The sequence below is a fragment of the Labrus bergylta genome, chromosome 7 (assembly GCF_963930695.1).
Source record: "Labrus bergylta chromosome 7, fLabBer1.1, whole genome shotgun sequence".
In the NCBI taxonomy this organism is placed as follows: Eukaryota; Metazoa; Chordata; class Actinopteri; order Labriformes; family Labridae; genus Labrus; species Labrus bergylta.
In genome coordinates this window covers 29,570,735-29,596,555 of record NC_089201.1, presented here as the reverse complement: position 1 = coordinate 29,596,555, position 25,821 = coordinate 29,570,735, and the positions used below count along the sequence as shown (strand labels likewise).

Here is a 25,821-nt window from a genome sequence, read left to right as displayed (position 1 = left end):
GCCCAAAGCAAAAGTGTAAAAAACATTTAGATGATTAAACTGATTACTATCCCTTCTTCTTTCTCCATTTTGCCCCCTGCATGAGTGAAAGATCCTCTCTGTATTTAAACAGATCCACATAAAGGTTTGCTGTGTTTGAGGTCCAGCTGTTATCTTGAAAGCTCAATATCATAGAAAGAAGTAATTAGTAAGGACATGCACTTATCCCTTAATAATCTAGTAATCTGTAACCTTTAGTGGAGTGGAGAAACCTTATCACTAAGGAGTTTCCGTGAATGCATCTTATAAATTAGATAAGGAAAATGATTAATCCAGATGTTGATGAGTTGGTTCACAGGTGATTAGTTTATATCTCCTAATATTAAGAACACAATACTTTCTAGTTACTCAATGGTTGATCTTTACCAAGCCATATAGAGTGTTTATTAGTTACATTAACTTTGAATTATTTAATTAAAGGCAGGTTTGGTCATTTTCTCCAGATACACTTTTTTAAGATTTTGGTTGAACTTGTCTTTAGGTCCTGACAGAAATTAATAACTCATGTTCTCTGAAAAAGGAACGCAGACAATCCGTCATCTGTATCAGTTTGTAAGTCTGTAAAAACTTCGACCAATGTCTACCACGAGGTACCAATCTGATGAACCAATCAGACTCTACCCCTTGCGTGCACTAGCCCCGACTCAAAGCGCGTCACCAATGACCAAGTTTATACTGTGAGTTTGTTGTTGGCCGTTGTGAGACAGTGATTTGCTTTGCACTGGTGTTTTAGTAAAAAAACGTCATCAAGATGTAAGAAAAGCAATAATATCAAAGATCTAGTTGCAACCACATGACCAAGTCAGGATTGAGTTAGAAATGACTATCAAACAACAAATTAAAATAAAGCACACATTAAATCACATTGACAAAAAGTTCATGAAAATATTCTCACTCTAGGCGTGTTTTTAGCCCTATTTCTACTTTTTATTTATCTTATCTCATCTATTCTGTTTAATGTGTATTTTGAGCTTACTTGTCTGTGCTGCTGCAAAGCCCGAATTTCCCCTCTGGGGATCAATAAAGTATTATCCTATCCTTTTATCCTTAATTTTGCTCTGTGTTGTTTTTGAAAACATGCTTTCAAACTGGGATTATTTGGCTTTTAATGTTTTGCATCAATCCAAGTGGAGTCTAAAAGAGATCTTAAACTCAGACATCTCAAGATGTGTATGTGTCCCTCTGGTTGCTACACAGAAAGAAAAGAGGTTTATCCAAAAGATGAAGCACAGTCTGTGATCCTATGTGACCCTTGACGACATACTGAGAAGGCATTATGTCCCAGCAGATACCATCATCCCCTTCTTTACCAGCACACTATCTTCATTCATTTTAAACATTCTGCTCTCCTTAAATCTCTCTCTCATGCCATATGGCCAATCACAGCGAACGATTCTGGGACAGAAGGCCAATGGTAATGACCCTCACTCAGAGCAGGATTAAAGCAGAGAGAGAGGAGCGAGTGAAGAGGAGGCAGTGGGAACAGAGAGGAGTAAAATGACAAAGTACTTTTCAGATCAAGTTGTTTGTGCCTGATTCAACTTCAACAGTTTACCAATTTTAACTCAAACAATTAGCTGAAGTGCAATCCTTACTTAAACACGTGTGGGGTTTGATTATGGATCAGTGTGTTTTGCCCTATTAAAAACATGGCTTTTTACTGTATGAATTGTTAAAGTTCAAGAAAATATGGAAATCAGCTTTAAACAGTTAAAACAGACTTGAAGAAAACCACAGTGCTGATGCGCTTATGTCAGTAAGTTCTGCAGACATTTCGAGCACGCTCAACCCACAAATGTGGCAGTAAAGCAGCAACAAGCTTTACTCCTTTAGAGTACAAACAGAAATCTTCTTATGACGGCCTGATCTGTGGATGTGGCAACAAGCCTGGAAGGAGGATATAAGGTCAATGCCACTTAAGGTTCTTCAAAGATTATTTTTATAAGCTTGAATCATTTTTACAATGAAATGATGAGTAAGTGATGCTGACTTGTAGACAATGTTTAGATGTTTATTGTTCATGTCAAATGTTGTCATTTAAGAGATGGACAAGCAGCTTTGCAAGAGACTTGTCAGGGGGACAATGATGGGATTTGTTTTTACGTTGGAAACCAGTGAATTGACCAGTCTAATAAATAATACATTTAAGCTGAGCATTAAAAATGTTTTTTTTTTGTTAACAATGACAAATTAATTATAAGTGACAAATATGGTCCTGTTTCACAGCAATCCTTAAAATCGTTCTCTGTTTACACCCCAAGAAAATAATGACAATGTGTAGGATTTCTATTTGATACGAGTTCAGTTCACTGTTCCTAAAAAGCGCTAAACATCAGAGCTTCAGAGAAAGTGACAATGTGCACGCATCTGGCTGTTAACATGCTGTCACCCTTGATATCCCCCCCCCCCACACACACACACACCCCGCCCACACTTTTTAATTTAGTCAAATATACAAAGCTGGTCTTTCCAATCAAGGCATAAGCACTAGCAGGATGGGGCATTACAGACATAATTACAAGGCAGACAGAGAGAGAGAGAGAGGGAGAGAGAGGGATAGAGAGACAGAGAGAGAGAGAGGGAGAGAGAGAGAGAGAGAAAGAGACAGAGAGAGAGAGACAGAGAGAGAGAGTGTGTGTGTGTGAGAGAGAGAAGGCAGCTTTGGGTACAAAGTGACAGAAAGTGAGAGTCTAAAGGTTGTTGTTTTTTTACATCCTAGATTCAATGAGGGTGATAAAAGGACAGAGAGAGTAGAAGGGGGGAATGTGGGAGAGAAAATATGTCATCCGACTAGACTAACATGGATTATTTGCGGCTGGCCTAGACACACAAGGGCAGGAAGCTGGTGGTGTGAAATCATGTCCACACATTCAAAGGAATGAATTTAAATGATTAAAGAAAATTTAAAGAAAATGTTTCTTTGTGGTTGGGACCCAACATTTCAAATATTTATATTTAAAAGATATTTTTATAAAATATAAATATATATATAAAATATTTACAAGAGAAGCAAGATTATTTTTATTTTGATTTCTGCAAAGTACTGCAAGACAAAGTGAATTTGGTTAAGCGGACACAGCAGACAGACCCCGGTGAGAGATGTTGATTTGGATGATAAGACTTTGCAACCGAGTTTTAATTACACAGTACACTACTGCAACCCCGGTTTAAATCCGATGCAATAAACTGTAACATATGTGTGTATGTGAGTTTATGTAAGTGTGCTATAGAGCATTTATAGGAGGTGGAAGTTATAGATGATAAAAAACCAATGATGCTAAGAGGGATTTGGAAATTAAATAAATTATACTATATTGTAAAAATTACATTGTACCATACTTTCCCTTTACCTGCACAAAAAAATTTATAGCCTATAGAATTATTTCACTTTTAAACAGTATGTAAATCATTTGGTGTCAGAATAGCCACTGGTTCCTTATTCACTGCACCTAATTAGGTTGCATCATAGTTTTGTATAGGACTGTTTGTTATTTTATTTTATTAGCTACAAGTTCTATCGTCCCATTTAAAAGGTAAAATATCTATACAACACTTTACTTATTTACTTATATGATTCCACCTTTATTTAACCAGGAAAAGTCTCATTTTGAGATTAAGAATCTTAAGAGCGTCCTGACCAAGACAGGCAGCAGCACAAATTACACTTAACAACAATTAACCTAAATAAAGGAATCAAAAAAAACATTATTCAAGATTTGTCATAAATCATCAGTGACTTAAATATTAATTATGATCTATCATAAATGTAACAAATAAATAAATTCAATGCATTGTGCATTAATATACTCATGCTAAAACACTAAAGGGGGACAGGGCCTTTGCTGTCAGAGCCCCCAGACTCTGGAACAGCCTGCCAGAGGAGATCAGACTTGCAGATTCAGTCCCTTGTTTTACATCCCTACTCAAGACATTCTTTTATAAAAATGCTTTTACTCTGGGATTTTGGTAATTGTTCTTATTTTTATTTTATTAGTCTGATTTTGTTGCCTGCTTGTTTACTCTCTGCCTGTTGCTTTAATTGTCTCTCTGCTTTTATTTTCTGTTGCAAATCACTTTGTTACTTGTATAGAAAAGTGCTATACAAATAAAGTATTATTATTATTGTGTAAAGACACAGGAAGTGCTCCTTTGAATGCCCCCACCCCCTTTTTCTCTTCTCTTTTTTCCCCCTTGTTAAATATTTGTATGTTCTTGTAGTTGCCGGGACTTTCCGCTAGGTGGCACCAAACACTCGGTCCATAAGTGTAGTCACATGGCTTCTTCACTGTTCCCTTTGTGTCCGTTTCTCACTTACTAAATGTAAGATAGTACCTGTGTAACAACAGATGTACAAATAATGTGATTGTTTGGTGAAACAGAGGCTGATATGTCGGGAAGGAACCGCGCACTGCCGCCGTGGATGTCGAAGAAGGAGGCGAAGGAGGCGAAGAAGGAGCCGCTGAAGAGAAGGAGGAAAGAGAAAACTGCGAGGTATTTGACCTAAAATACTTTTTAAAGTCTCCGTTTCCCACTTCATGCAAAGTAAAAACTGATGTATATGCACATCGATGTATTTTCAGGGCTGTCTTCTACTGTATGAACGAGAAGGAGCTGGTCGAAGCTGCTGCCTCATTTCTCACCAACAACGCTGCATCCGGGGACGTGGAGGCTGCTCTCCTGAGTGACCAGAAGGTGGCGCTGTTTCTCACTTTATTTGTTTTAAACCGGTTGAAATACACTTTTCCATGCTGAGAAAAACACTTTCAAAAGAGCCAGGGATTCAAGTAACATTTAAATAACCTTTCAATGGAAACATGCTGCTTTACATTAATGCATAATGCAGCTCCTACATTACACCTTTTGTACATTTTGTGTTTTTTATTTTTTATTTTACATTTTTAAATTCTATTTGCTATATTGTAATATCTTCTTATACTGTTTTATTTAAGTTGTTGCTAGTTCTGCTTTATTTCCCTGTTAATTGTTTAGCACCAATACACCAAAGTGTAAATGTACCGATTCTGATTCTGATAATATCTTTAATGATCATCATTGTTTTCCAATCCTTGACCAGGCTTTTTAGATAAAATCCCAACATTGTTGCCTCTTATATTTAGCCTGCACGTAGCCCCAGTTCAAGCCCCTCAAATAACTTAAATACAGTCCTACAAACGTTTAAAACTTTTTTTTTTTTACAAGCCATTCTTTGTGCTACATGTGATATTTTTTTATGCATTGTGTAAAATGTGTGTGATTGACCCTCTCCAAACACACACACAGGTTGAAGATAAGGCAATGAAAGCCACTCGGAGGATTATGAAGAACCCTGCCACCTCAAAGAAGCGGCCCGAGGCTATACAAGAGGAGTCCTCAGACTGCAGCGATGCCCATGAGAGGACGTATGTTTCAGAAACAGACACGGACATTAGAGAGATGGACACTGTGCCTTACACTGGGAGCCCTCAGCAGGAAAGACCTGAAGAAGGTAAAATACAGGGACCACTGCAGACCGAGATTAAAAAAGCGGAGCACACGCAGGTGCCAGGAGATGCAGCCGTGGACGACGATGCTTTAAGGCTTGTGCGAGAAATATTTTTCACTTAAAGGCTTTATATGCGATTTTTTTGATCCAGCAGATGTCGCTCTTGAGCACCAGCATGAAACCAAAACAACTCGCGGTGCATTGTTGTGTTAGCATGCTAATGCTAGCGATCTTTATTATGCTGGTATCTTCACACTGCATGTAAATTTACCTGAAATGAGCGTGATCTAGAAACACAGTTAAGCAGTGAGTACAGTATGTTATTCTTCTTTTCTCTAGTCCCTCAATTAAACAACTTTTATACACGAGGGGAGGAGTCAGCCGGCCGTCCTGGCGATGTAAACAAAGTGAAGATAGGACTCTGAAAACTCTGAAAACATCACAGACAGTGGGACTCGGGTGTTACACCCATTGTAGACAGTCATGACTCACAGAGTGATTTTCAGAGGATATACTTGATTTCTACATTTAAGTGTGAAAAATCACATATAAAGACTTTAAAGATGAATTAAGTTGAATATCATCCAAATTATGTGCACTCAATTAAAAATTAACATGTTCTCTAAAAGGATACGTTCACCCAAGTTACAAATTCTTCTGAAAACATCAGTAGTTCTTGTGATTGCACACAAGTTGTTCATAAAGCTACTTAACAGAGAGCTGATCGAGGAATTGATTTCACTGGTATGTAGAGATATCATTAGCATCTTAGACATGGCTTTAAAAGCTGCAGAAATCTATGAACTGAACTAACATGAATAAACTGGATGTCAAAAAAACGTTTGATGATTAGATAAGGAGTACAGCTGATCCTTTTTTATATTGAATGCAGAATTAACTGCTTCTGTGGTTAGTTTCAGTGGTCGGAGATATGCAGCTTCCAGGAAACCCTTAATTCAAGTGGGCATGTCACTGAACACTTCACAGTCTTTTTCCACTCATTAACTAAATAGTGTTCTGTAAAGGAACAACTTTCTAACATGACTTTGTGCAAGTAAAGCAGCTCCAGGTGTTCTCTTGTTGACTCCAAAGATTAAAGCTTTACAATCATACTGTACTAACTACTAGCCTATTTGTTTGATTTGTTAACACAGTTTTTTTCTTCTAGATGTTTCAGGTTGTTCCACTTCTCTGAATAACTCTCTGATGACGTTTCTGTAAACCCACTGCGCAATGCTTTTTTTTTCTTCTTCAAGCAAGACCGCACCAACATCTATCAAGCTAATTCCCTTTTTACACAATTTAATTCTCTGAAACGCCTCTGCATACCAGAGCAAGCAGGGCCAATTTTCACTTTTTTTGTGTGTTTTTTTTAAAAGTGAGATTTATTTACATAGTTGGCCTTCACGTTTACAAAACCAGTTTGTCTAGAATGGAAGAGCTCTTTAGCAGCAGGCAAGGGCAAGTACAACATGTTCCAGTTGATTTAACAAAAAGAAAGGCAAACTGAAAATCAGTTCCTCATCAAATCTGCTTTAACACTTTGTTTTCATCAGTATATGCAAACAAAAATACAGACAGAAACACTTTTTAGAGACAACCTTATGAAGAACATAATCTGGATTTATCAAAAAATACTGTTTGGTTATAATTCTATTGACATTTTTAATTACGTTTTCCCTCTTCCACAAGTTATTCACAACTTTACATTTTCATTTAGATGACCTCGTCCCATTCAGACAGTCTCCTCTATAACACATAGGTCAGCACAGCGGTGACCCCCAGCTCCACCTGCGCAGCCACGCAGAGATAGAAGCTGAGGGTCATGTGATCCCAACTCACATGCGAATGATTAAGTAGCAAAAAAATGACAATTCCCATCAGGATGAGCAGGCTCGACGCACCCTGGCAGCCCGCGCTTAACCAGAGTGCTGTTCTGTCTCTGGCGTAAGCTGCTAGCATCGTGGCCAACAGGGCAAAGGCCACAAGAACCACCGGCACGTACAAACAGAGGATCACCACTGTTGTGAGGATGTTAATTTTTACCCCAGATTCAGCTCCATTAACATGGCTCCTGCAGGATGATTCACCGTGTTGGTCTGTTAGACAAAACCGAAAGGGGCTGACGAAGGCTTCGTTGGAAAGTATGAACACACCAGCAAATTTCACCAGGGCGGTTAACATCTGGAGGAAGACGAGCAGGAGGAGAAACACTGAAATCCAAAATGAGAAAGTGGTTCTCCTTGTAGAGAAAACAGCCATGACTGAAGCAGCCTTAGGCCATATAGGACCCGACCTGTTGATATAACGTTCATGTTAGAAGAAATATACACAACTTTTTTTTTTGAAACATGATAAGTTGCTTAACCGACTACATTCCTGATACAATCACCATTTCTGAATGAACTTACTTTATAATAATCAGATTGATCTTGAAGAATCGAGCCTCGAGAGGGACAGGTGTCAACCAGGGACTGTGTGGTCAACTTGTCAGCATAAGACATGAATGTGTCAGGGATTTTAATGTTCAACCAACATGGGATCAGCTGATCGACATGATCAGGTGCTCTACTTCCCCTGTCCTGAGCACACTTAAACACGCACACACACACACACAATCCATTTATAAAAATAAAAAAAGATAAGTTTTAGCATAATTTTGAAACCGAAAGGAATGCTGATCATATATAATTTTATTTCTGTCTTTATTTACACTTGAAAATCATTGAGAGCGTAGCCCTCATTTACAATGACGTCGAGCAGGATAAACAATGAAAAATAACAAACATACATAAACATATATATGTACACATACACACACATATATAAACAAAATAGATAAACAAAACCATTTAAAAACCAACAAACAGATAATAAAAAAGTATTAAAAACAAAATCAATTAAAACATGTGCAATCAGAAGTAAAGGAGTTCATAATTAAAGATCTAAAATGGCCATAAGAGACCTGTGCCTTGATTTTTAAAGTGCTTTGTAGATAATTTTTAATTGTTAATAAACATTAGACAGCTTTATCAAAAATCATTCCTTACTTACAGTAATGAATTTATGTGTATTTGTTGCTGATAGTTGTTTTATTTATTGGGGAGGGGTGGGAGTTTGGACATGGGACTACATTTACTACACTTACGGCCTACATTTTTGTTTACGGACTACATTTTTGTCAAATGGCTATCTATTTTTTTTCTTTTTTTTATCTATTTTTTTAGTATCTATCTTTTTGTACATTCTTAATTTTTCTTCTTTTTATTTAAATTGTACTGTGTTCACTTTTTGTTTGCAATCTTTGCTCTTTGCTGCTGTAACAATGTCAATTTCCCCGTTGTGGGATAAATAAAGGATTATATCTTATCTTATCTTATCTTGTGCCCAGTGTACTGATGTGTTTATTGAAGCTACCAGTGCATGGTAAAATAAAATAAATAAATGGTGAAAATAAAGAATGCTCATGAAAAATATAAAATCTTGATTAAAACTGAATAAAGTCTCATTTTAGTGAGATGTTTTGAGAGTTTGAAAGGACAATCATGAGGCTTCAGGAGGTGTTAGCGGTGAAGGGGTTGGTCGGTGACGCAGGGGACGCGCGTATGGAGCGGGGACGCGCACGGCACGCAGCGCACATCAGCGTCTTCAGGGCTTTGCTTTAAGTGGTGCGCGTCCACACCAGGCAGTTTGACTTCTCCAGGCTGAGAGTGCGAGATCCAATCTGCGACTCTTGACTACTTTTTACTACAACGGGAAAGAGCTCCAAAAAGGTTGGTATCTTTGTTTTAATATAAGTGCACGTTTAAAAGCGGAGCTGTTTTACTTCTGGATTTTTTTTTTTGTGTGAGATAGTTTTTACATTTGTTCAACACGAGAGGGAGGCGGGGTCGTACTGCACGAGTTTCTTTGTTCGTTTTCTTTCAATTAGTAGAGTTTGCCAATATATTTGTCACGTTGGAAATGCAGACCATCAGGGTTTTTCTCACGCCGATATGTTAATTATCAACACGCTTTGACCTGCAAGTGTTTCCACCTGGTTTCTACATATGAAACACAGCAGGAACAATGTCTTACCCGTCTTGGAAAAATGAATAAAAAATGCAAACAGATGGAAAATTCACACACTATAGTTTGCAATTCAAGGGGGGTGTGGCGTTACAATTAGTGGGTAACATTTTCAGCGCGGATTAAAGTCTCCCAGATTTTTATTTCTAATGGCGTTGACACGTGATCGGGAGGCATTTATTGCAAAGCTTGCAAGAAAGACAGAATCTAACAAACAAATGCCTTGTATATATTTATATATATTGGGCACGTTTGAAAGAACCACTAAACTATACAATCCACGCTTTGACACTGCGTGGCACATGCTGTACATTCAGCCCAGGTTGTGTGCTAAAGAACATCATGTACCATAACTCTCAAATGGGAAAGCATAAGCTCCACCAGTTCAGGGATTGCTGGCACGTTTTAGATGGTTCTTTTTTTTTTAAATTTACTTTAAATTTTTTTTATTTACTTTTAACAGTTTTATTCATTTTGGAGGATTTATTTGAATTTGGCAGAAAAGCAAAAAAAATCCAACTTCAACTACTATGACTGAAAGGAACATAAATCTTGACTTAAGATTGAGTTCAATCGTTGACAACATTTTCTAAAGCTAAATATGGTTTGACATTTCATCAGTTTAAGTAATGTTTTCATTCCAATCTTTTCTGCACAGGTTAATCATGGGAAACAGATTTTCCAGAAAGCGAGATGCCCCGACCGGCGGTGATGAAACCGCTGCCGCTGAACAGACGACCGCAGAGGAGCCAGCACCCGCACCGGCAGCAGAAGACTCTGCTGTAACGCAGACTCAAGAGACCGTTGAAGTACAGAATCTAGAAGTGGTTTTGGCCGAGCCTGTGACACCAGTGGTGTGTTTACCATCTGAAGAGTGTGTGGCAGTGTGTAAAGGGGCGGTCGCTCCTCCTGCTGCCCCTGAACCAGAACCAGAGCCTGTGGCAAAGGAAACCCCAGCGCCGATCGAACCTGAGCCTACTGTCTCAGTCAGTGCACCAGAACCTGTTGCAGCACCCGAACCTGTTGCAGCACCAGAACCTGTTGCAGCACCCGAACCTGTTGCAGCTCCAGAACCAGTCCCCGAAGCCCAAGTAGCTCCAGAACCTGTTCCTGAACCAGAACCCATCTCCGAGACAGAGTTGACTTCAACTCTAGAACCAGAAGTCGAGGCGGTCCCCGAGCCCGTCCCAGCCCCCGTGGAGTCTCCGGAGCAGCTGACAGAACTGCTTACTCAAGAGCCCCTCCCTGAGCCGATGCTTCTCTCATCGCCTGTGATCGATCTGGGCGTCCCGGATGCGGCTCCTGAACCTGTTGACATCCCTGAACCCGTCAGTGCAGTCGAGCCCGTAGACATCCCTGCTGTTGTTGCTGCTGAAGCCCAAGAAGGATCCGAGGTTCCCGTTGTTTCGACATTGGAGGAGGAGACACCGGCGTTTCTGGAGAAGCTTATCGAGGTGGAGGCGACAGAAGATTTGGAGAAGCTGGTGAATGATGTCAACATGGAAAACGTTAACGGACTACTAAAGAACTTGGAGCTGAAAGGAAGTGACCTTCTCGCTGATCTCATTCCCACCGATGTCCCCGACGACACTCTCATCACAAACATGAGCACTCCTGCTGAGCTGATGTGAATCCACAAAACAAGAGGAAAATGTGAAAAGTTGTTTTTTCTTCTTCTGTGAAATCCTCTTAACCCTGTCCAATGAAGTCTGAAAGAATCACAGATGCTTTTTGATTGTCTTACATTCTAAGGGGCCTAATGAAGGCAAACAGCTATCTCTTGTCAAAATGAAACCTAATGTGCCAAATGAACTCAAGATCAGACTTGTTTTGTCACACACAAAAAGTACATATTTGACATGTCCTGTATGTTTTTGATACAGTTATAAAGCCACCGGGTGTGTAGGTGAAGGGTTAAGGGACTCAAAAAATCACAGGGGATATTTGTGAACTTCAGTGTATTGTTGGACATCAGAGATCCTTCTCTATGCAAAATTCACTAAACAAGATTTTAAATATATCTTTTTTTTTCATTGCTATGTAAAAAAAACAACAACAAAAAAAAAAAAAAAACAACTGTATAAGGATAGTGATTAAAATTGAATTTTAAAATCTTTTCCAAGGTGTTTATGGGAATGCACAGCACTTGTAAGTTAATGCAAAAAATGACAGGCAAGGGACAGTAGCAATGCAAATATGGAGACGGTTTTGTGCAGAATGCTATTTAGCAAGATTACAAGTGTCCAATATACATTTATTCCTTTAACATACTCATATTGGGACCTTGCAATATTCCTCTAACCGGTGTGATCACCATTCAATTGTTATTTTAATACAATGAGATGGTAACTTTTTTTAACCCAAGTAGTGGTTTGCTTGTGAAAATAAAAATATTATTCCATATGCCTTGTGGTCTTATTTTTTTTATTTATTTTTTTTTCCAACAAGATGTGAGAATGAAAATAAAGGGGAAGTGGTGAGATGTTTCACATTCACTTGGCTGAATGAGATAAATGCTCATTCCTTCATTTTGCATGTGAGTTATAACTTAGCTGGCCAAGAATAAATGCAGAGCACGCATCAGTTGGAAGTTAAAAAAAAATGGAGCAATTGTAGTTTTCTCCACTGAGACATGTGAAACAACACACCAGGATACATGTGTGGAACATAGTGTACATATGGAAATCAAATTCCAGCCAACACAGCACAGAGCATGTCAGGAAAGACAGTGCCTTCTCATAGTCTTGTGGGAGAGAGGAGGAGAAAGGGGAGAGGGGGGGGAGATGGAGCCACATTCTTTCCAGAGGAAGGAGGTTTTCGGGGGGCCTGGGTCAAAAGTCTTTAGTGTGACTGTGTTTCAGTGCATGAGAAATCTGCTCCTCACATGCCTCTCCCACCACACTCCCCCCTGCCCTCACTGCATTGCTATTCCGACATCTTGACAAAATCAGTGGATTGGTATGAGAGGCAAATTCTGCCTGTGCACAAATTAAACCTAGGAGAAACTTTTTACTGATTTCACAGCTTAACTAGAAGAGGGAACTTTTCTACACAACATGCTGCTGCCCAATTTAAACTTTTAACACAGAAGTTAAATCATCAGAAAAATAATTGATGTGCACCACTTAAGTGTCATAATCCATGATTAAAATGAAGCCCTACTCCCAATAAATATGTTTGCCTGTCCAGCCACACCTTGCTATAAAAGCCTTTAAGCCTCGGGGCATGGCGGGCGGTTAAGTCCCATAGATTTGGCAACACACTGATGAGTCCCGGTGGAGTGGGAGAGGCATTCTGCAGACAGTGATCTCAGTCAGGCTAGCACTGTTTGAGATTTCAAGTTTGCAGAATGAGCGTCTTCTAGGTGCACGCTGAGAAAGAAGATAAGCGACATGATTTACACTATTTGTGATTACTGTCTCATAAACAAATAGTTCCCCCCCTCCTTGTTGATGGAGTCTCAAGAAAACACCACATTCAGTTCATACTGTTTTGAAATTCTTTTCTTTCCGTTTCACACTGCTGATAACAGTATTTTCTACTAATATGATGATTTAAGAGAATTATTGTTTCATGAAGTGAAATCAGACATATTGGGGCGGACAGATGTGCAGAAACTGGAATGGCTGTTTAATTTTGATGTGTTTAAACTTGCAAAAACTTGGAAAATAAGACAAGATATTGTGTTTAATTAGTTTGACTTCTTGCTTTCTCTTTGTTTGTTGAGAATGAATATAGTTTACCTAGTGCACTCTGATCCGGGAACCTTTTTAATTTATGGTGTCAAACTATGACATGTTATGTTATGGGCAAACTAAAACTGACATTTAAAGATTACTTAAGTCAGATCAATGTTCTTTTAATTTGACTTTTACATGAAAATACAGATCTCATATTTATTTTCTGACCTGAATTTCTAATGCTGATTTGGTCATGAAAGGTTGCCTAAGATGTTTAGGGCTGAGACATGTTATTGCCACAACTCATGAACACGTGGTGCTTTTGCAATCAAAGTCTGGCAGACTAAACTGTACATGTGACTTACACAGAGGTGGTGATTCATCATGAAGTAGTGCAACAACAAAACAAACTTCAAATGGCACCTCAAACTAAGGTTTGGCACGATTCATCCATGGGGAAAACAATCTCAGTTGTTTTTCTGATTGAGTCTCACGTGATGACTCTTACTCTGAACATATATGAAATAGTGACTGAAGCTTCATTTCAGAGTGAAACATTTATGAAAGTCTGTTAAATCAAATAAGAAAGATTATTTGACAAGAAGACACTGACACAAATTTGAGAACTTTTTTTAATTATTTTAAATAACAAGTTAAATTAAATTAAATAACAATTAAATAAGAAGAGAAGAGACAATCAGCTCTAACATTTTTTAAGATAAAATACTAAGAATACAACCGCAATTTATTCTTTTATTATTAAGTTCAGGTTCTTTTACGATAAAATGAGCGATAACTGAATAGCATAAAGATGCTTCATATGAATCAAAACTATTTTGAAGAGCCATTAGAGTCATTGTAAAGGAGCTGCCTCAGAGCCAGGGGGGATGCACATCAGACCTCTGCTGCTCCAGCTTTCTATTTTCCAAAAAATAAATAATATCAGGCGGTCAATCTTTATGCACTTAAAGACAGTTATTGTGAAAACAGATCAAATCTCACAGTTAAGAGGAGAGCTTCTCTTGTTACCTTAAGACGCTTGTATTTCTTAGCCAGGTCAACATTTGTGCGTCCATGCTGGAAGGGGTACGACCACAGGATGGAGTTCCAAGAGAATCCCAATTTCTGCACTCCACACAACAGGTAGTGCACCTCCTCGCGGCTAAAGTCTTTCTTCGCACTTTTCTAGAAATGTTGACAAAGGCAACAACAAAAGGTTAAAGAAATATTAGTGTGTCAGATGGCACAACAGGGTGGTGGATAAATGATGTGCAGAAGACACACCTCAGACAGCCTTCGTTGATTTACCTGTACCTCCACTGTGTAGTTTAGACATACTTAAGGTTCACTGATTAAAATAAATTCTACAATTCACTTAGCAGATGCTTTTATCCAAAGCGACGTACATCAGAGAGTAAGAACAACACAAGCAAGGATCTAGAAAAAAGAGAACAATGTGAGTAAGAGCAAACGATCAGCTTTGAGTCTGATTGGACACACAGGTGCTGACAGGAAGTGACCAGAGGCAAAGCACAACATTGAGGGCAGTTCTTGAGAGCTCTAATCAGTATAGAAACCATCTTATAAGTCGTTGTTATCAAACAAAAACCATCGTCATTACCATCATCATCATCAATAATATGGAGACCATCATCATTAAGTTAGTAGGTATTCATGAAAGAGCTGGGTCTTTAGCTTTTTCTTAAAGGTGCAGAGGGACTCTGCAGATCACATGGCCTCATCTAGTCACACAGCCTGCTTCATAAACTAATGTCATCTGAAAATAGATCAAATGGGAACAAAATGTACTTGAAAAAAACACGAGTTTATAATAAGTCATTTCTATTTTAAATATCTTCTAAAGATGTTAATGTGACTTGTGTTAATAGACCACACTGGTGATCTATTCACAGCTAATTTAAGCCCACTAATAGCACTTTCTCGGAAGCACATCGTACAGTTTTACACTGATTTAACAACCTCCAGGCAGAGATTGGTTTCAACTTATTTCAGTATGCAGTGAGAATCAATTTTTATACTAAACATTTGATGTTCCTGTAGATCTGTGTGTGTGTGTGTGTGTGTGTGTGTGTGTGTGTGTGTGTGTGTGTGTGTGTGTGTGAAGCTAAATGACCATAGCACTTTGAGTTAAAAGGCTTAAACCTTAATTTAACAAATCCACTAAAATCCTATTATATTGCTATGACAAGAGTTTGACCTTTTCCAATGGATGCACTTGTACAATGTAAAGGATACACTGAGACAATAACAGTTTAGCTTCCTCTTTTTGCTATTTACAGTTCACTGGAACTAACGTGATGAAGCAATGTCAGAGGGAAATGATCCTCAGGCTGAAACTGGCTCTAAAAGGGAAACAATTCTCAAATGTCATCCCTACATTTTATTAGTATATTTAGAATTAGTACACACTTCCGTGTTATGGACCACACATTTTACAGATATCAGGGAAACCAGCCAGCACAAGACTTTTAAAAAGATGTTGAAAGGTTATCCCATAATTTAAATACTTTATATGTGATTTTTCACACTTAAATGTAGAAATCAAGTATATCCTCTGAAAATAACTCTGTGAGTCATGACTGTCTACAATGGGTGTAACACCCGAGTCCCACTGTCTGTGATGTTTTCAGAGTTTTCAGAGTCCTATCTTCACTTTGTTTACATCGCCAGGACGGCCGGCTGACTCCTCCCCTCGTGTATAAAAGTTGTTTAATTGAGGGACTAGAGAAAAGAAGAATAACATACTGTACTCACTGCTTAACTGTGTTTCTAGATCACGCTCATTTCAGGTAAATTTACATGCAGTGTGAAGATACCAGCATAATAAAGATCACTAGCATTAGCATGCTAACACAACGATGCAGCGCGAGTTGTTTTGGTTTCATGCTGGTGCTCAAGGGCGACATCTGCTGGATCAAAAAATCATATAAAGCCTTTAAGTTAAAGCAGGAAGTCATGTCTTGCATTGTAAGGAAGCCAATTAGTTGTGTACAGTTTTTGTTTATTTGTGCTTTATTTTGATACTTTTACAAAGTTTGTCTTTAATGTATTATTTGTTTTGACAGGTTTAACTTAGAAGGGCTCATTTCCTGCCTTGCAGTTAGAACACAAAGCACTTTGTAACTTGTTTTTGCTCTATAAATAAAGATTATTATTATTATTATTATTAGTTGGGTTTTATTACCATGGCGTTAGAACAATACAGGTCTTATAAATATCAATACATTCATTTTTCTCTTACAGAGGCGTTGTCATCGGTGTAGGTCTTCATCTCATCATCAAGAGCAGGAGGTCCGCTCTTATTTCCGTCTCTTCTCTCTGTATTCAGGACATACAAAAGTTTGTGTTTGTGTAAAAGAAAAAGCTGAGATGACGCCGTGTTTTTATTCCCCCACTCAAACACTCAGACCTCACTTACGGAGAGACAATTACTCTTTTCTCTCTTGTCCTACTCTCTCCTCATTAGGAGGATAATGCATCACCAGTTGTGACTTATACAGCTGCCGAACAGAAACAACAATGCAGGAGGAGAAAGAACAGACGATGAAGGATGAGAAAGCAAAGGGGAATGGATGGACAAAAGAGTGCAACATTAAGACTGAAAGAAAGTTTAATAGAGAGGAAGAAAATAGCAAGAAGAGCGATTAAACTCTGGACCGCTCAATGGAACGAAACTTTAAACTTTCCCAAATGTGGAGTGAGCGTTGGAAAATACATTTGGCAGAGAGGTTATACAGATATAGTAAATCTCAGCATGACAGTCCAGAAAAAAAAACATTTCCTTTCCCTAAGAAAATGTAGGCTACAGAAAGTCTGACTAAGAGCGGGTGAACCAGCAAAACTGGAAAGCAAAGAGAAAGAAAAATGGAGATGGGAAAATATAAACAAGCAAATAAAGATGAATCATATTTGGCTGCACAGTGAAGTGATTGTCATGCAAGAACAGAACATTCAACATCATGATGTGGACAAGACGTCGAGTGTCTCTCCTTTACATGTTATGTAAGTGGCATGGTAGTGCCATGTCACTGGTGTAACACAAAGGCATCGCAACACACCCGTTCTCTGTCTCTCTCGCTCTCTCACTCACACACACACACACACACACACACACAAAGACAGACAGACAGTGTGTTTTACAGAGTGTGAAACAGCTTCATACAGCTGTGCGGCTCTGAACCAGCTCCGGCCTGTGTGCTGTGAGAACACTGGCTGCAGTTCAACATTCCTCCTGCTCTTTGGATTGTCAGTTGCCAACAACACACACAGCGGAGGACGGCTCCAACCGCAGGCTCGCAATCACAACACTCTCACACACACACACACACACACACACACACACACACACACACACACACACACAGGTCTAGTTTCACATCTTTACCTTTAGGAAGATGAGATCTCTTCAGGGGAGTCAAGCCTGGACCTGATGGGAGGAGTGGTGAAATCAATGCTGTGGAATATGAACAATACAAACGACAAAACAATCAATGATGCGTGTTTGTCTGAGTCAGTGTCACACACACACACACACCGGTCTTGTTGTGAGAGGTCGTGATCCCCTTTGCTGCTCCTCTCGACAGCGGTGTCAGAGCGACGCCTAAGATAGATGGAAGAAGACACAAATTAAAACATTTTACAATATTTTGCATTTGTGCTGGTTCAGTGGTCTCCATCTGATAATATCAGAGAACAACAAACCCCCTTTCAACTCTCAGGAACTACTTTTTGTGGCAGATTACTGCTTTGCCCCGACTTTGTTGCTTAGTTAAAGGCTTTATATGTGATTTTTCACACTTAAATGTAGAAATCAAGTATCTCCTCTGAAAATAACTCTGTGAGTCATGACTGTCTACAATGGGTGTAACACCCGAGTCCCACTGTCTGTGATGTTTTCAGAGTTTTCAGAGTCCTATCTTCACTTTGTTTACATCGCCAGGACGGCGGCTGACTCCTCCCCTCGTGTATAAAAGTTGTTTAATTGAGGGACTAGAGAAAAGAAGAATAACATACTGTACTCACTGCTTAACTGTGTTTCTAGATCACGCTCATTTCAGGTAAATTTACATGCAGTGTGAAGATACCAGCATAATAAAGATCGCTAGCATTAGCATGCTAACACAACAATGCAGTGCAAGTTGTTTTGGTTTCATGCTGGTGCTCAAGGGCGACATCTGCTGGATCAAAAAATCATATAAAGCCTTTAAGTTAAAGCAGGAAGTCATGTCTTGCATTGTAAGGAAGCCAATTAGTTGTGTACAGTTTTTGTTTATTTGTGCTTTATTTTGATACTTTTACAAAGTTTGTCTTCAATGTATTACTTGTTTTGACAGGTTTAACTTAGAAGGGCTCATTTCCTGTCTTTCAGTTAGAACACATCTGTGTTAAATAAATATCTGAAAATTCACCTTGATGCTTGAGTCTTACCACTGTGCTTCCTCCAGTTGTGGTCTGGCAGGAAGCTCTTTCCTCTCCCTGCTGCTTTACGCCTGGGAGTCAGGAAAACCTCTTAAAAGCAGAGTGGAAATCAGACAGTGTGCAGCAGCAGACAAAGGAGGGCAGAAAGGTAGGAAACAGTTCTGAGGTACTGTTTAAAGAAAATGAAACTGATTGTATAAAATGTCTCTGGACGTCCTGTCATGATCTTGTTTTTTTGTTGGTAAAATGACAACACTGATTTAGATCAAAGTAAAGCATTGATAGAATCCCACAATGGGAAACAAACTGATGCCTATAAGAAATACACAGGAGTGATGTCTTGTAATGACAAGTCAAGTGAAAACTCTGTCATCCCAGTAGGGACTAAGTCTAAAGGATGTCTGTGGGCCGAACTATTTCAGGAACTTATTTTCACTAAACTAAAAAGATAATGAACATTTTGCCAACTTCAAGTCACTTTTACCAAACTTAAGTTGGTAAAAATGTACAAAAGTAAATAATTAAGTAAAAGCTCTATTGAGTACAGGGTTGGAAATTGGCACTTGTCACCAGCCAAATACAGGTGTTTTTTTTGCAATGACGGGTCAATTTGCTCAACCTGGCAGGTAAATTACAGTAGTAGAGTGGTATGTGACAATAAAACAACGTCAATTGAATCACCGTCTCCTGCTTGTTCCGCTCTGACTTTATGAGCAGAGACAGGCAGTCCTAAATGAGGCCCACAGGGCTCCGCCCCTCCTGATGTCAGTGTGCACAATGATAGACTATGAGACTGAGAACCTACACATACAGTGACAGGCTATGTGCTTCAATTGTTTCACTCTGTGTCTCTTTATTTGAGCGCTTCATGGATTAGCATCTCTGTTATAAGAGACTAGTAGATTTATGAATCCACCTGTCACAGTGGAAGGTATGCAAAAAACATTCATTTCCAACCCTGATTGAGTGTAACATTCATTTCCATGTTGTGTGCTATAAGTGGGGCTGACTTACCGCTCCAGTTTCTCGGTGGCTCTGCTGATGAAACACTGTCAAAGTCCGGCTCGGCCTGCTCCGCTGTGTTGTCTTGGTACTCTCTGCTGAACAGAAGGTGGCAGTGAGCAGTCCTGTACCTCTCCGACGCCTCCTGGAGGACCTTGTGCATGTCGCAGCTGTGTCGGCAGGTACTTTGGAGCGATGAAAAAGTGCGACTGGTCAGCTCCCCGAAAGGCAACACGCAACCTAAATGAGACAAAGTAAAGGAGTGAAAGAATCTTGAGCTTCTTTCTACCTTAGAGATCGGCTTAATCATTAGTAGTATGACAGTGATACTTGTGTGTTCCTATAACCACAGAAGAGATAAAAAAGTATGATCCCAACACACAAGTGCAATTAATATGTTACTGTAAACAACAATTAGCTATTTGTTGCTCTTTTTGCACTTGAATTGCACATTTGCACACCTCCACTTTGCACTTTTGTTAACTTGAATTTCCATTCTGGTGTGGACTCTTGACTGATTTTATTGCACTGTTTTTGTTTGGTTTTATATTTTGCTGTGTTGTTTAATTTTTTTAAATTTGTTTTGGTTTATGTTTTAATGGTGATGTTGTCCTTGTGTTTCTTGTCTTCTGTGTGCTCCTGTTGCAACGCAAATTTCCCCTTGTGGGACAATAAAAAATCTGAATCTAACATATATTTAAAAAATAAAATACAGTTCAGTCACCTTTGGAAAAATACTTTGACGGCTAAAAAGAATTTGGACCTTGTCTATCCCGGCAGCTTTCATCTACAAAAACTCTTACAATAAGGGTCAGAAAAAAACCACATCCCATATTGTTAAAATAAAGGCTGACCCACAAACTTAACCCTTTTGAGTTCTCATAAATATTAGGATCATGTAAGTGGTAAATCATTTCACTGAGGGGCAGTATAACGTTCTCCTACCTGCACACCGGATCTGAGAGAGGGAACGTTCCTCCGTTTGGATTTCCCCTTTATTACTCATCTCACGGTCCTGCAGCTCTAAACATAAACACATGTTACATTAGGGTTCTTTTTCATAGGACATTTTTTTTATTAAAGTTTTATAAGGCTTTATTTAACTCTAACCTTCTTTGTGGTTTTTTTCTTTCATCGTTTCTTTCGGCACACTGTGCTTCACCGCTGCTGGGAGCTTAAACAGATTTCTTAAACAGAACAAACACAAATGGAAGAGAATGTAAACGTGAGCGTCATGATTTCATTTGAGTTTTTCTGATTTACAAACAACACTGAGGATTCTCTGCTGACCCGTCTGCTGTTTGTGGAGCTCTGTCTCCCTCTAGTGGCTGCAGATGGGAAGTCACCAGGGCTCCAGAGCCCTTGCATACTGGACACCACACATCATCCCCACTGGTTTTAGTCGTCCTAACCAGCATGCTTGAATCAGAGCACATGTCCCTCTGTTCGCTGTCACTCTTGATCACATTTCTGGCAGTGTGAAGTTCAGTATTGTCGCCATCTTTCGCTGTTAAGTGCTTAGGAGTGCTGTTCTGTCTAAAAGCTTTTATGCTATCCTTCCGCTGCAGAGGCAGAGGTAAGGCAGATTGTTGGTCCAGCCCTCTGATTAATGCTGATGGCTCTGTGTCTTCCTGCTCCAGCTCAGCCTTTAGTAGATAAAACATGTGCCCGCGTCATGAGTCACCCTGCTACAAACTGATTATACTGCACATACACATATGCATGAATGTTTCTGACCTTTTCCTGCTCCATCTCTAGTAGGTTGATCCTATGCAGCAGCTCTCTCGCTGAGTTCCTGAAGCCTTCCATGTTTGCGATGGGTTCCACATCTTCACCTCCGCCCTGTCTCGCTGTCAATCCAGGAACTTCCAGGGACATGGCTTCACAGAAAAGTCATTACGAGAGATCCACATTTCATTCAATCCAAAATTCTCTTGGTTTTTCTTTATGCTTCATTTCCACTCTCCAAGAAAAGCGAGAGAAATTTTTTGTATTTACTTTTAATTCACGTTAATATTTCACACATAGAAAGGGTTTGAGGAAAGAATAATGCTGAGCTCCCCCCCCCCCCCCCCCCAAGAAAAAAAACCACTGCACCCAAAGTTTCCATCACTGCTCTTGATGCTGTAATCATGCTGTAGCCATTTCTCTCTAATATACAAGAGTAGGAGAGATGGTTACATTGCCTGCTTTCAAAAGAGACAACCTTTGATAATGAAACATTAATAATGCAGTGTTGTAGTTGTGACTGTGTACATTTGGGGTATAAAAATGTCACTTTATTATATAAATAACGTTTTGACTTACTGGCCTGTTTGCAGGTCTGCAGTATGAACATAGCAGCCTTCCTCACCTCCTCACTTGTATCCTCTGTGAGTAAGGTTATGATAAGGGGCAGGCCTCCGCACTGCACCAACTGGGACTGGTGCTCCTCTGCAGGCAGGCAGACAGGCAGGAAACACAGGTTGGAAATATAAATAGAGAGCATAAGTAATCAAGTCACAAACTAGACAGTGTACGGTGCAGTCTTACCAGAGGATGCAGTGCAATGGACCAGAGTGAGTAACACAGAAAGCCTTTCCTCTGGGTCCAGGTGCGGGCTAGCGAGCAGGAGAAAGAGTTGGGAAACCACGCCGTACTGAGCCAGGCCCGAGGCTAGAGACGCTGCAGAACACGAGACATAGATGGGATACTTCACCCGTTGAAACATGAATCTGTACTGACATTGGGTCATATATGTAGTAGAAATGTGAAATACATTTTGAAGTTGGTGCCGAGAAAAGGCAGAAAGTGTATTTTTGGCTCATGTGGATGAAAGACAGCAACTCCCAGAATGCACAGCACCGCAAGATTTCCAAATCTCAGGGGAAAATGAGGGCGGGATGCACTACCATTCAAAACATACTACCAGGTTTCTAATGATACAAAGATTAATGCAAATGGGTGAAGTATCCCTTTCAGTGGACTGTGTGGTGTGTGTGTGTGTGTGTGTGTGTGTGTGTGTGTGAACCTGTGTTTAAGAGTGACACCTACAGCTATCTGTGATGCATGCTGACAAGGTCTTGGATAAATTGACGGATAGCTGACAAGACAACAAGCTCGTATCTGCTGCAGAAGCCAGATGAACCAGTGCGAGAGTGAGACTGTCCAGACCCCCTGAAGCAGAAAAACTCTCCTGAACACCGGCTGCCAAAACAGAGAAGAGAGGAAGATTGAACTCTTCAAATTTTGATTTCAAATAAGTAGGATGGAAAAAAGCAGGTTTAGCATAAGCCATTCCTCCACTTTTTTTTTTTTACTTACAGTTGTTGGCAACTGTCATCGCTATGAAGGAACAAATGGACTGGAAGATCTCGATTCTCGACAAAGCAATTTGCTGAAGCCACGTTTTTATGATGGGAAAGACTGCCACACAAATACGCTGACCCTCCTCTGGAAGGTAAAAAAGAAAGACAGCAACAAAAGTGAATTGCTTTGCTGTTGATGTGAACTTGATGCAGTATTTCATTGTATTGTCTTGGAGAGTCGCAGCCTGGATGATGTTACATTACCATTCTGGGGGTTGTTCACACATCCACAGAGAGCACTACACACAGACGCCCAAAGTTGATAGGTTTGAGTAGCGTTGACTGGTCTCAAAGTGGCCTCTTTGGAGGAGGGGAAATTGATCCTGCAAAGATATACATCCTATTAAACATAAAAAATATGCTCTGTACAATTTCAGCTTGCCTATGTAAACTTGCAACAGATGTTTGACTGACATTACAATGTTTAGCTTCATAAAATACCTGAAAAGCTCCAGAAGAATATCCAAACAGCCAGTGGTCTGAGCTAAGGTCTGTCCTGATTCTGCAAGTGGAAAAAGAAAGGACCCATTATTATGTTTTATGTACTGGTATGTAATGATTAAACTAAACCAAGGTGAATGCAATGTTAGGCACAGAGCTCTCAGCAGTTCTTGTAAATCTAACTCATTTCAGTTGTGGAGTCTTGATCTTACTGTTGTTGGCTACCAACACAGAAAGCAAATAGACGGACACTCTCTTCTGTGTCAGCGGGACATCTTCGCTCATCAACAAACCACCCAGGTCTGTAAATGTCTCCTTTCTGCTCAGGGAATTCTTGCAATACACTACCAGGAGGAAAGACACAGTGTATAAATGATGTGCAAAAAAAAACCCCTTCAGAAACTTTTAAAGGGATACTTCAACCATTTGCATTAATCTTTGTATCATTAGAAACCTGGTAGTATTTTTGAATGCTCGTGCATCCCGCCCTCATTTTCCCCTGAGACGAGAAATCTTTGTATTTCTGAGTCTGAAAAGGAGCTTCCAGTGACGCAAAAATTGTCATTTTGCATCACTGGAAGCTGTTGCGGTTAGCGGGGTGAAACTACAACTCTAGTTCCTCATATTTTCGACCACTGAAGCTACAGACCAATCACAGATCAGTGGGTGGGAACTCACTCCCAGAATCAAAACTTAACGTCCACCATATTGCTTGGAAGCTAAGCTAACAGGCTCTATGGAGAAAGATGATAATGGCGAAAAAATACAAATATAGCGGCGAGACGGCTGCTGCCGACAGGCCGGTCTTGTGTTTTGGCTGCTGTATTTCTGATTCTGAAATAGAGGACCTTAATGGGAGTGGCCTGCAGTGCTGTGCATTCTGGGATTTGGTGTCTTTCATCCAACATGACCCAAAAAGACACTTTCTGCCTTTTCTCGGCCAAGAAGGCACCAACTTCAAAAAAGTATTTCACATTTCTTCTACATATATGACCCAATGTCAGTACAGATTCATGTTTCAACGGGGTGAAGTATCCCTTTAATTCTTACACATGCTTACCATTGGCCTCTGCCAGGGTGCAGAGAGTAAAAAGCGCAGTCTCCTTCACATCTGAATGGACAATCCTGGATTTGGAGAGGTTATACACGAAAGCCACGCCTCCCATTTTTCTCAGAATGTCAACATTATCCTCTGAAATAAAAAGATAATGTAAAGTGATGAATACATTGTAAAGATGAAATTAAATGATGGCTTTCCACACATAAAAATCATCATTAAAAAACTGAGGGCTGGTTAGTGTGTGTAGAGTATAGAGAGTATGTAGAGACTGTGAGAGTCAAGAAGTTGAAGTATTTCTGTTGTAAATAAACATTACCTTTGTTTTCACAGATTGAGTGAATAGTAAGAAGAGCTTGTTTCTGCAGATCAGGACATTTCATCTGAAACTTCAGACACTCGAGCAGCAAACTGAGATCTGTCCTCACAGCTGGAAGTCAAAACACTAAATTACTTTAAACGTTATTAAGTTCATATAAGGAAAGGTGTTTATTAAAAGATGTGATATACTTCCCTTTCTTCTAAAATTAACTGTAAATATTGATATGTGTCTTCGGGAACAACAAAATCACTTAACTATTTCGGCTGTTGTTGTTGTTGTTGTTGTCTTCTGTTGAATCCATTGCGATTAGGCTAACGATAACTAGCTAGCATTAGCATTAGCAAGATGACGCGCCAAGTAAGGAGCGCCAAGAGTTCAATAATTCACGACACTGTGATCACGTGCAAAAAATGACAATGTGTTTCTTCAAATAAATAAATAAACGGTCAGTGTGCGGCACTCTAACTAGAGAGTAAAAGCAAAAAAAAAACAGCTTTTAACGCCATAAAAGCAGCTACTTTATAATAATGCAGAACCGTAGAGAGGTTCAGTAAAAGGCCCTTTTTACAGCTTGTTTTCTAACTACAAAGAAGGCCAACACAAATTACATCTGCCACTGAAATATAATCCAGATGGAAATTATACTTGAGTCATACCACTTCATAGTACGACGGAGGATTAGGGCCATGTTAAAAAATAAAAAATAAAAAAAATAATAATTTGAGATTAAAGTAGTAAATTTATGAGAGTAAAGTCGTACATTTATGAGATTAAAGTCGTAAATTTACGAGATTAAAGTCGTAAATTTACGAGATTAAAGTCGTACATTTATGAGATTAAAGTCGTACATTTATGAGATTAAAGTCGTAAATTTACGAGATTAAAGTCGTACATTTACGAGATTAAAGTTGTACATTTACGAGATTAAAGTTGTACATTTACGA

General features: G+C 39.3%; 3 protein-coding genes across 3 annotated transcripts; 2 read left to right on the top strand and 1 right to left on the bottom strand.

Moving 5' to 3' along the window:
• The first annotated feature begins 4,287 nt into the window (after positions 1-4,287).
• si:ch211-127m7.2 (uncharacterized) lies at positions 4,288-6,638 on the top strand. Its single transcript, XM_065957341.1, has 3 exons — positions 4,288-4,530; positions 4,620-4,731; positions 5,320-6,638. The coding sequence occupies exons 1-3, from the start codon at positions 4,427-4,429 to the stop codon at positions 5,641-5,643; spliced, it is 540 nt and encodes a 179-aa protein (XP_065813413.1). The 5' UTR covers positions 4,288-4,426; the 3' UTR covers positions 5,644-6,638.
• A 2,500-nt stretch (positions 6,639-9,138) lies between these two features.
• On the top strand, positions 9,139-11,992 carry LOC109998148 (uncharacterized). The gene is made up of 2 exons (XM_020652898.3): positions 9,139-9,294; positions 10,248-11,992. Exon 2 carries the CDS (start codon positions 10,255-10,257, stop codon positions 11,218-11,220), a length of 966 nt encoding a protein of 321 aa, XP_020508554.2. The 5' UTR covers positions 9,139-9,294; positions 10,248-10,254; the 3' UTR covers positions 11,221-11,992.
• Positions 11,993-13,887: 1,895 nt separating this feature from the next.
• Positions 13,888-25,160, bottom strand: terb1 (telomere repeat binding bouquet formation protein 1). Its single transcript, XM_065957425.1, has 20 exons — positions 24,875-25,160; positions 24,559-24,690; positions 23,711-23,842; positions 23,499-23,559; positions 23,262-23,380; positions 23,014-23,142; positions 22,744-22,896; positions 22,243-22,374; positions 22,018-22,143; positions 21,448-21,590; positions 21,001-21,356; positions 20,821-20,897; positions 20,656-20,733; positions 19,723-19,950; positions 18,718-18,798; positions 17,825-17,890; positions 17,675-17,743; positions 16,532-16,608; positions 14,299-14,454; positions 13,888-14,187 (listed from the first exon to the last, which is right to left on the bottom strand). The coding sequence occupies exons 1-20, from the start codon at positions 24,936-24,938 to the stop codon at positions 14,164-14,166; spliced, it is 2,403 nt and encodes an 800-aa protein (XP_065813497.1). The 5' UTR covers positions 24,939-25,160; the 3' UTR covers positions 13,888-14,163.
• Positions 25,161-25,821: the final 661 nt, after the last annotated feature.